Source organism: Copadichromis virginalis, linkage group LG1 (assembly GCF_057382275.1).
Source record: "Copadichromis virginalis isolate Kocher_CV1m ecotype Utaka linkage group LG1, C_Virginalis_male_GT1.1, whole genome shotgun sequence".
Classification (NCBI taxonomy): domain Eukaryota; kingdom Metazoa; phylum Chordata; class Actinopteri; order Cichliformes; family Cichlidae; genus Copadichromis; species Copadichromis virginalis.
Genome location: NC_140618.1, coordinates 7,107,501 through 7,118,969, shown reverse-complemented (window position 1 = coordinate 7,118,969; position 11,469 = coordinate 7,107,501). Strand labels below are relative to the sequence as shown.

General features: G+C 38.4%; 1 protein-coding gene across 1 annotated transcript; it reads right to left on the bottom strand.

Moving 5' to 3' along the window:
* Positions 1 to 278: 278 nt before the first annotated feature.
* tdp1 (tyrosyl-DNA phosphodiesterase 1) lies at positions 279 to 11,102 on the bottom strand. Its single transcript, XM_085439930.1, has 16 exons — positions 10,934 to 11,102; positions 8,378 to 8,971; positions 7,589 to 7,632; positions 6,160 to 6,215; positions 5,859 to 5,955; positions 5,698 to 5,732; positions 4,879 to 4,971; positions 4,415 to 4,585; positions 3,863 to 3,941; positions 3,491 to 3,667; positions 3,024 to 3,072; positions 2,795 to 2,861; positions 1,541 to 1,648; positions 1,086 to 1,188; positions 874 to 979; positions 279 to 611 (listed from the first exon to the last, which is right to left on the bottom strand). Exons 2-16 carry the CDS (start codon positions 8,967 to 8,969, stop codon positions 538 to 540), a joined length of 1,851 nt encoding a protein of 616 aa, XP_085296056.1. The 5' UTR covers positions 8,970 to 8,971; positions 10,934 to 11,102; the 3' UTR covers positions 279 to 537.
* Positions 11,103 to 11,469: the final 367 nt, after the last annotated feature.

The following is an 11,469-nucleotide window of genomic DNA, read 5'->3' as shown; positions in this document are numbered from 1 at the left end:
AAATCCCAACCACCAAAAATAGGAATGCGTGCAGATCGGCGATTAAAAACAAAAAAATGAGCCATTAATGTTCTCCCCAAATCCTATACAAGCTTTATCCTTTATGATATTAAGAAGCAAACAAGCTTATATCGTGAACATTTATGAATCTGTGCAACAGGTTTCACTTAAAAGGGATGTTTCATACAGAGCTGTCACTTTAAATTAAGTAAATTTACACAGAACCTCCCCCATTATGCCAAAATAAGACCACATCAGACCTCTCCTGGGATTCTAAATTGGAATTACATATGAAGATTTATAACTCAAGCTATTTGAGTGCAACCTCTTATGTTTAAATCTTATTCTAATGCTGAAAAACAACAACTGACATTGCAAATACACAAATCTAACAATATTTTATTTATTGGTAGAAATCATATGAGTATATGGTACAGTATAAAAGTATTCAGAAAAATGTTAATACCACTAACAACTAAACACAGTAACTAACAGGTACAGACAGCAGACTTTCAAATGAGACGTGTGTGCGTGTGATCAGGAGGGAACCCAGATGTTGCCGTGTGTGTCGGGAGCCTGGCTGTAAGGAATGTTCCAGATCCAAGGCTGATCTGAGAGCAAAGAAGGAAAAGAGTGAAGTAAAATTCAAAGTGTTGATACTTTGATTTACCAGATAAAAAGGAACATTATGCAGGACATAGAGTCAGGACTGGTGGGTGCTAGATCCACACTGATAGGGTTTTCAGAAACTATTAATGTGGATGAAAACACGCAAAAACCTCTAGGACTAAAAAAAAATAAATAAGTCAACGTTGAAGTATTGAAAACTACAGTTCCTGGAGTCTAGTTCCAAAGCAAGAAAACACCCAATACCTTTAGTAGTGTAGGATGTAGGGGGGAGATCGAACGGCACTGGGAAACCCGAGAAGGACGCAGAGACCGGAAATGGATTTTTGTCAACAGAGAATGTCTTCATGCCCTGTAGGGAGACATCCATCATGTAACTACACATCGGGTCTTTTATAATAATGATAAAAGGTAATAGAAATTTTTTTCTTCACAATTAAATTGTATGTTGCTCTTACAAAGGCGGACGGCAGATAGAGGACTCCCAGCTCATATGAACGCACCATCATCTGAGTGTTGTTCTTCTCTAGCGCACCCCATGCTGCCTTGGAGAGATTTGCACTGAAACCCACCAAAGAGACAAAGTGAAACTTTTTATTACAGCTCAGGCGACCAGGAAATGATCAGACTAATGGCAAATACAATGATACAACACAAGATGCAACCATTACACAAGAATATGCTATCACTGATTATAGAAAACAGAACAACTAATTTTATCAACCACATCGTTGTATTACTATTTATATAAACACAGGAAAAGATAACTATAAACGCATACAACTCTTAATTCTGCAACCCACAAGAAAAGCGTATTTCTAGTCTAGCATGAAAATGTAATTCTGCCTGTTTTAGCAGTAAATGCTATATGAGAAATAAAAGAACAGATGCAAAGACACACACTAACACAAACCTTGTGACAAGGAACCAGGCAAGCTGAGAGTAATCTTGAGATGCCCTCATGTATGTCTTGATATGTGGCATGGCGTGACTCCTCCCCGTTGCTTCTGCCTTCCAGCGGCTAAAAACAACCACACACAAGAATCCGCGGATCACTTAAAAGATGTGTGCAAACTGTACCAAACTTTTTTGGGTGCAGGAACTGGTTTTATTTTGTTGTATATATCCATATTGTTGGACATAAACTGGTTTGTGGCACAAAAAAGGTTGGGGACCGCTGTTCCAAAACATACAGAGAACGCAAAAAGCAAAAGTCAAGGCCTAGTTACGGCCCACCTCATGCATGGAATAACTCGGACACCTGGATGTCAAATATAACCCAGAAGATAACAGAGCAAACCATATGTGGCCATCAGTTCAATGTTTTTCCTGTTTTTGGGAATGTTACGTTATGGCTAATCTAAATACATTTTCTCATATCTCAATAATTGCCTCAATAGGCAAATCCCAGTGTTTCTGCTAGACCTGAAAAACCATTATAACTCTGGTCATTTAGCTGTGTTAGCTGATCACTGCTCTTAAAGTACAGCTGCTCAGCAGCAGCTCTGAAACTTCCAGACTTCAGGCTTTCCACCTCATTAAAATCTCAACTAAAAAACTTTTCCACTACCAAATTTCAGACTAGCCCCAACTTCGAGATTATGATTTATGTGCAGTATTGACCACCTCTTCAGATCAAATATTGGGTTTAAATGTTTCTCATTTGTTTAAAGCGTTTAGTAATGTTACATTATTAAAACTGTTTTTAAGCACCTCAGTCAGTTCATCTGTTTTAATTTCTCCCCGATGTTCTTCAACACTTTAGTTGCCATCTGTTGTGTTTGTGCTACAGTAATAAATTGTGGTCCCATATGCACACTGAAATTAGATACAAGCTAATAATCTTAGATAATTCAATAGTCCAACTCAACTGTTTATTTAAACTGGTATGTGCAGTGAGTTATTTGGAATCAGCCGCACTATTTGCTTTCCTTCTGGTGCTCCTGAACTTCTCTGATTCTTCTGAGCTGAGTTTGTTTTTTTGCTTTTATTTACTGATTTGTTCTGATTTGTGATCAACCTGAAAGATTCTGTGTTAAAAACAGATGTGACAATAAACAAAAAAAAAAAAAAGGGCTGGAGACTGCAATCATACTTGCACACTAGAAGTGACTGATTACTGCTGCGCCCTAACAGCAGGACTGAATTTTGCTTTGGTAGAACTTACTGAAAGTAAGAATGGAGCCAAAGTTGTTTCTGAGCTGTCTGGATACTGTAGGGAAGAGAGCCTCCAGCTGGAGGACAAAAATGTTTAGATTACAAGTAAATTCACAATAATAAAAACAGAAATATTTAAAAGCGCAAATTGAAAATACTAAAATTAAAAGTATTCTGAAGAAGTTTAGTTTTTATATGAGTTATACTGTATTTGAAATGTGAGTAAAAAGAATATTTACCTGGATATCCCTCTAAACTTGTCCTCACATTTTCTACTGATGGATAAAGCTGCAAAAGAAGGTCCCATTAAAAACTTGTTTTAGAAATATAGAGCTTTGTAACTTTTAATAAACTGTGGTCAAACATAGCAATTGCCTAGTAATTATTAATGCTAAAGAACACAAAAGTCATAAAATGAGCTAAGTGGCTCAATAATGCAAGCTGGAGAAATATCTTCTCAAAGTTTTCTAACAAAAGGAACGACCGGAAGTAAGAGTGGAACAACAAAACCCTGACTATATACGAAGTGGGCAACTGCTTGATTGATTATTTAGTGCTAAAGTTTTCAAATATATAAGAAAAAAAAAAGTCTGAAAACCTGAGTGAAAAAGTTTCCTGTCTTAATAAACTCAGTGACTACAGCAGACAGTTCTTTTAAATCTGATCATGCAGCAAACAGCATTATCTTTGCTGTAGTTGGACAGACCAAGTGCATAGGAGGGTCTGGGCGAAGAGAGGATTTTCCTAGTGTGGTCAGGGTGCGCTGAAATTCCCCCGCCAACCACTTAGATTTATCCAATCCCATAGAGCCGATGCTGGAAAACTGGCCAATCACTGGCCACCTTTCCTCGCCAGGAATAGGATTTGTATGCTCGTACAACAGCTTAAAAACAAACAAACAAAAAAACAGAACAAGGGAAAATCCAGTCATATGTTTTGCATATTATAGCCATTTTCCTTCTAATCACTTGCATTTTGCAGAAAATTATCTATTCTATAAACATTATAACCCAACTTTTTAAGAGCAACACCTCAGTGGTGATATAGTTACACAGTAAAGTTGAAGGGAAATCGTTACCTTCCTCAGCCTCAGGTGGCCCCAGCGCTCCATATCTGAACCTACATATCTTCCTGGGGTTGAGCCAACTAAATATACCCTGATAACAGAAGACAAAGGTAGAACAAACTGTAATCTGGGCATTATTGCACTGATTATATTGTTCTGTCTCTTTGCATCTCAAAAAATAAGATAATAGGATATAAGATAAGATTGGATACATTGTCAGAGCTGGGACGCTTCTTCGTTACAGAAACCAAAACTTAAACTACTTATAATAAAAGTTAGACTTATACTCTAAGCCACTTCATTTCATTTATTTCACAAACTGCTGCTCTACTGGGATTTTCCCTCACAGCCATATCTTTCAGCTTTATAGAGAATGATCCAAAAATGAAAAAAAAAATCCAGTGACTGGCAGTTTGAAAAAAAAAGAAAAAAAAAAAAAGCCTTGTTGGTGCTAGAGGTCAGAGCAGAAAGACCCCAGACTGCTTTGAGTTGGTAAAAAGGCATCAGTAACTCAAATAGCCACTTGTTACAACCACGAAATACAGAAGAGCATCTTGTGTATACCTGGTCTCTGACAGGTCATGCTCTTTGATTCTCTGGATCCACTCTTCAAGTTCTGGAGCGCGGTACGATGCCAGATACTCCAGCAGGTCCCTCTTAAAGAAGGTGGGCGACTCACCAGCGCTTGCACTGCTTTCCTTTGGTAACCGAGGGAACAGAGGGCTCATCCACATCCTAGGTTGGGAAAAACTGATTTGAGGACATTTTCACAACCAAGCGACACATTTAATCACAATATGATTATTATTTATAAGTCTCTATACTTTTAAAGTGGCTCATAAGAAGTAGGGCTAGTAGTCCAACTTGCAGACTCCAAACCCTTCTTGAACTAGAAGGGCTCTTTTTCTCTGGTGATAAACCACATTGCTACCAAGCGGCATCAAATTTGGCTTGGTAGTCTTCCCATGTCCTTGATAACAGACAAATAAACCACAACAACAACAACAATAAATAAAGAATAGACGTACCCTTGTGTTTTCTGGTACCAGTCAGCTCTGATGAGATTAGAGGTCAAAATGATGACTCTGAAGCCTTCCTCATACCACAGCAACATCATTTTCCTGATGACACACAGCAATACAATACAACAAAGAGCAAGCTAAAAGGCCTATAATATCTGCAATGTGGATCATATAAACGTAAACATATTTTCAATGGACTGTTTGCAGTCTTGTGAAAAGTCACGCCCTGATTAAGTAGCTTGTAAAACCACTTCCAGTAGCAATGACTTAAAGCATTTTTTTTCTGTATGACTTTATCGGTCTTTCACATCATCATATCTCACACCATCTTTACTATAGTGTTTATCGAAGAGCTTTTAATGCCACATAGAATAGAATTTAATACAATTTCTGACAAGAAAACAGCCAAAATGACAACAATGATGCAAAGCCTGATATGGTTACATAACAGTCGTGCTAGTTTGTAGTCAATAAATTTAGATTGACTTTTTATGCTCATTTACATCTGTATTTTTATGCTTTTTTTTTTTTTTATTCTTCTAGGGTAGCTTTGCATGACCAGGGTAGCTTTGCATGACTCACATTCACTTTGTGTATGAAACAAACAGTTTTAGCTCTTTCCTCTTTAAAACAACTTTCTTCTTATTGATTTTTCCTCACAAACAAAAGCACAGCAGGTGTGTTGGGCTTCTGTGCTTACAACCTGGATCTGTACAATGTCATAGACATTGGAAAAAAACAGTCTAAAATGGAGTTGATATGTGAACCAAAGCCTAAGGCTTTAGATTGCTCTCAGCACCCCTTTTAGACATCAACAATGCTTACGTATGGTGAGTTCCAAAAGCAATGTCCAGCTTGGCCTGCAAAAATTAAAAAATGATTACAAATAAAAACATTAGCTCAACCTAAACGGCAATCCAAAGTGGAAATAATATCAACCATTTCCCTTTGATAAACAGCTGTTTCCTGTGTGGGCCAGCCTGTACCTGGCAGAAGCGCACATGTGGAAAGGGCTGAGCCTGCTGGATGAGTCGAGCTTTGGCCTCCCTCTTATCACCATGTACGATCAGAACTGGGCGATCCCTGAAAACATAAACACAGAGTTTAGCTTTCCCTGCACCATTACCTTCCTCCACCCCAGTGTACTTTTCACCGCTCAATGGTCTGACTCATTTCTCTCATTTTACTGTAATTTTTAATTTAATAACGTTTTTTTTATATGAATATCATCAGACCTGAGATCTGGGAGTTATAGTACAGTGACAGGAAAGAAGAAGCAGAACTTACCTAAACTCTGATGGGTACTGCTTCACCATCCAGGCAATATCAAAGCAATAGTTAAACTATAAAGAAAGAGAGTGGAGTTTATAGCCATACTTTTACTTCTTTGCAATGTCCCAAGTTTTTCACCTGACACATGAAAAGTAAAGTCATCAAATTCATCCTTAGGGATCTGTCGCATGTTTCATTGTAACCCATCCAACAGCTGCTGTTTACCACATATTTCCGCATATTACCGCATACACAGTATGGAGACCAGGGCTGTGGTTGGCTAATCGGGTTTGTTTAGGAAGGATCCTAACTGAGTTATACATCTGAAGGCATTAAGAGCCAGTTGCATTTTCTAAGAGCTTAAGAAATGTGTGTCAACACCACCTTTATCAGCTCCTTAGGCAAAGAACACACTGGACCATCGCTTATGAAAGGATTGAGGATAGAGGATAATAAGGTCATTTCACAATTTACCATCAGTCACCAGCGTGACTGATAAGTTATGTTGGTGACCTAGATAGAAATTAATAGTGTGTTTTCAGTTTTGTTCATAAACTGCTGATATATTTTAAGCCTTTAACGGCAGCCTGTTAAACCCACAGGTGAGCTATGAACATTAAGCTGCTGTAATAAAATCTGCTTCTCAAGAAGTTATGATCTTGCGTCAAGAGCGTAGATTTTTATATATAATAATAAGATATTTTCTATTATATTTAAAGTGCATTAGTTCTGCCCTCAGCTAAGGCAGTGCAGTATTTTGACTTCAGACTTCAGTCACAGGAAGCTTTAATAAAAACAGGAGCTACACTGGAACCATTCCACTGGGATGTGAAAACATGAGTGGACAGGATGAGCAAATAATCTCAACGTGGCAAACATTTCATTTCACTTTATAGCCTGTTTCTTCCACAACACCTACTGTCATATTATTAAGCAGGTTTTTGTAAGCACAGTTGGATTCTCTGATCACCACAGTTGTTTTTCCCCCCAACTCCTTATGAATTCTCCTCCACACATCTTCCCTGGACTTCATTTTCCACTGAGGTCAAGGAAAAGTGATTTGGAAAATACACAGGGGTAAAATTTTTCAGAAGCCCAGTAATCGCTGTTTCGGTCTGAACACAGTGGATGAGAGAAACGATTTCCAACCTTTCACTAGAAAGAATAACATATGTACAGAAAGGTAAACATTTTTTTTTAATGTTTTGGGGCTTTTTTGGAGTTTTGTAGGAGATGTGACTTTAACAGGAAGTCAAGCAGACATGCATTTTTTTGATTTGCCGCCCTTTTTTCTGAGTGGACTTTTTCTTTTGAGAAAGTGGATTGCCATGTGTGAACTATCAGGGATAGATGGTTGTTGCTTTTTGATTGTTTGTTTTATCACTGTTGTTTAAAATGAAAACATCTGTGGAAAGAAAAAGAAGGCATAATTATTTTTACTCACCTGAACCGATTCTTTCAAGGTGCCAAATAATGGGGAAAGAATGTCTAAATAAAAGGAAAAAAAAGTTTGGATTATAAGTTAAAGCCAAACCATTAAGCCTGAGGAGTTTGCAGCAGAGACATGTCCAAGGGGAAATCACAAAAACAGCGGAAGTGAAACTAAAACCAAGATTTCAAGAGCTGAGCCGCAAATGGCAAATATAACTGCCAGTTTCCCTTTTTTGTTGTTTTTCTTTGCTCGTCGCATTGTTCGCTGTGCCTTTGACAAAGAATTTGTCACTTAGCAGATGGCTGCTCTCTTGGGTCTGCCAGATGTTGCTTCCTTTGATGTTTTATCTCCCTGATGTCTGCAAATGACTGCTGAAATGGGATAACTAAACTTCTCGCTACATTACTCTAAGGTCTTCACCACAAAGGATAAAGGGCTTTAAAATGGTCATTTTTGTGAATTGGTACAATGGTTGTACCATTGTACCAATTCACAAAAATGGAGACAATGGTTTTTAACTTTTCCTATTTCCATTTGATATGTATATGAAAAAAATGCCATCTCACCATGGTAAAGAAAGGTTCAAAAAGTTATCGCATCCACTCCTAAACTTTTTCAAATAAATCCATAACTGTGAGTAAACCTGCTAACAAACAGAGAGGAAAAACAAACCAATCACATAAGCTCTTTGGTGAAGGTAATAAAATGAAATAAAAAAAAACTTTCCCTGCTAGTTTGAAAGCTCTAACCGGTAACCTGTCTCTTCACCAGTGTCTGAAGCTTTGTTCTCTCTAAACTCACCCCGGATATGCAGAGCGCCATTGTTGTACTTCTTTTCCAGTCCTGTGACTTTGTTGAGGTAAAACCTGTAGGTGTCATTTAGTGGAGGAAGACGGGATTCAAAGAAGTCATCGGGCTCATCGATGTAGTAAAGTCGGCCGTGAGGACTTGGAGGACGCTCGCTCTCCACCTTTGGCTTCTTTGTTTTGGGGTTTGGAGGTGCCTTCTTTGGCAAGTCACTCAAACTCTTTCCCTTCACCTCTCCATCATCTTCATCACTATCAGAGAGAGCCCAGCCCGTGCTATCTGACGCCACTTTCTTGCGTTTTCCAGCCAGTGAAGGGCTGGTTTCATACTTCACTGGGTTTAACTGGTTCTTAGCGGCTGACTGCCTGGCTTCTGAGCCAACAGTGAGAGAGGACACCGGTGGTTTGGCTGGCTCTGGTTTCACCTCCACGGGTGGTGATGGAGTAGCAGATCGGTAGGAACTGTGACTGGACTCAGTGGGTTGACGGGAACCAGATGTTGCAGTCCCTGAAGGAGGAAGAGCCTCATCGTCATCATCATCACTGCTGGAGATGGTCCACTTGCCGTGCTGACTGTCCTGAGACATGCCTGAATCATAAAAACAGAGAAGCCAAGTCTATGTCACACACAGAGACACAAATAGCTGAAACATCCACTTTGAGCTTCCATTATAAACATATAATCTATGAAATTGGCAGTAAATATACAATTTCAAGTGAAGCTTAAAGAATTTTAGAAATCTAGTGGGAATCATTACTGACAATGAGAATGGTTTGCAACTGAGCAAAAGTCTTTATTTTGCCTTATCTACACTACTGGGCAAAATTCTTGAGCCAGCCCTCATTTCTTTATATTTTGCTTCCAGTGGAGCCAAACTCCCTTGTAATTCTTTTACAAATTGAGCAATACTTCTCCAGACTCTCTAAAGGTGTTTTAAAGTTTTTCTTTTTCACTCTTCTTCATCCAGTCTTTGTACCTGACCATGTTTAGAGGAATGGTTAAGCCACTGATCCATGAGTCACTTAATCACATAAGAGCACATAATTTAAGGAATTACAAACAACTTAGCAGTAGAACAAATATTAAACTGTATCTTTCAGCACTTTGTTACTGACACCTATTCACAAAAACACAGAATTTACTCCCATTTCTTTAGTTTAATCTATAAAAAATGCCAAAGATAGCAGCTTGACAGGGATGAAATAGTATTATTTCATGAACAAGAACTATTCCAAAGAACTATTACCCAAAAACCTGGGAAATCTCAGCATAGTGTGCAGTGTTCTTAAAGAAAAATGAGGAAACTGGACAAGGGGAGGATAAAAGAAGAAGTAGCAGGTCTATAATTCTATTTGCAGTAGACGAACATTATCTAAAAATAAATCCCTTAAAAAAAAACAGAAAAAGGCCAGACACAGGCCCCGAGAAATGTATCTGGACCCTCGGGTGATCCATCTATTCACTGTGTTCACTCAAGCCTCATCATAAATGGTCTCAGCCTAAGGGTGGCTGTCAGGAAGCCATTCTTGAGGAAGGGAAATGGGAATAAAATAAAAATACACAGGAACTGTAGTGAAAATCAGTGGCAACAGGTCTGTGTAGAGAAGAAGTCAGTGAGTATCTACAGCCATCTGTAAAACACAGTGGAGGCTCTGCAGTGGTTTGAGGCAGCATTTCAGTAGTGTCGGGTATCTTGTCAACACGGATGGAATTATGAATGGAGAAAAATACCATCAGATTTCGATCCAGCATGCAATACCATCTGGAAATCATCTGATTGACATCAGCTTCTTTTTGTTCTGCGTGACAATGATCCTAAACACTGTCAGTATACTAGAGTAAAGGTATACCTGGATATGAAAACACACAATAAAGGACATTAATTGGCCTTCCTAGAGCCTGGACCTCAACATTATTGAAGCAGTGTGGGATCAATTTGAGAGAAAATAGGACAAAATGCAGCCAACATCAAAAGAAGAGCTTTGAGTGTTTGTTTCTGAAGACTGCTTAAAGAAAAGACAAGAACGCTTCCCGAAAGAGTTCAGGGTGTGCTGAAGAATTAAGATAGAAGAATAAAAAATATTGACTTTCACGCTCATTAGATTTTACAAACTCCACCGTTGCCTTATACGCTGCATTTACATCCAGCTGTTTCAATTAATCGCTCTACCTATTTCCCATTTCACTAGCAACATATATAAATAATATTAATAATAATGAAGATAAAAAAAACAAGGGGTGGGTCCAAAATTGATATACGGTACTGTAAATAAAGACAAATTAAAAAACAAAACAAAAATAAATAACAGTACAGAGAGCGCATTTCCTGTGATCACACTGTTGTATTAAAAACATGTAAAAGCAGGCCTCATGCAGTCGTGCAAAACACCACGATCAGACTACATATTTGGCTGGCATAAGAATGAATAAGTGCATAAATTCACACAGCAGAGAAAGCAAGACGGCATTTATGAATCAACAGTGCAGAGGTGTGCAGACTGTGGCTGAAAGCGGCACTGCTGTACTGAACGAATGCACTCTTTGTTTTACCGGATCAGATCAATGCGCAGTGGCGCGGGTTGTTTCTGCTGGAAGAACAGACTCTTATCAATCCACCGCTACCAAACTTTACACAAAACATTCATAAAGAGAAACCACGGTGCAGGAGAATCACAAGCAGTGCGAGTCCGTGTGGGAACTTGCGCTCTGTCATTTAGTTCCGCTATAACGACACCGGATCCAGATGCAAAAGAGTTACAGGTAATGCATGTTGTAGGCACCAAAGATTGTATGAGGTTCATTAATCTTTCTTAGTTAACAATAAAAACCTGTCTGAATACGTTTCTCACCTGTGACTGTGTATAGATGGTTCTGTTTTGTTTGAGGTGGCAAAATTACTGTTACTGCTATCCAGAAATCCAAAAGTCACTTATGCCTATTATATGCCTATTAAGTGCAGATAAAACACGACAGAAATACACTAATATTTCAGTGAGATATAAAGTTAAAGCTAAATGATCAAGGATTAGCCAGTTAATGCAATCTTGAAGCACTGTTTAAGTATTGTAATTATTCTTTGACAACAT

What these genes read in the sequence shown, in the direction of transcription:
- tdp1 (XM_085439930.1), bottom strand. Translation starts at nt 8,969, where the DNA reads ATGTCTCAGGACAGTCAGCACGGCAAGTGGACCATCTCCAGCAGTGAT. An exon ending in CCTTGAAAGAATCGGTTCAG is followed by an intron (nt 6,216 to 7,588) that starts GTGAGTAAAAAT and finishes CTTTCTTTATAG; the next exon opens with TTTAACTATTGCTTTGATAT. An exon ending in TACATCCTACACTACTAAAG is followed by an intron (nt 612 to 873) that starts GTATTGGGTGTT and finishes CTTTGCTCTCAG; the next exon opens with ATCAGCCTTGGATCTGGAAC.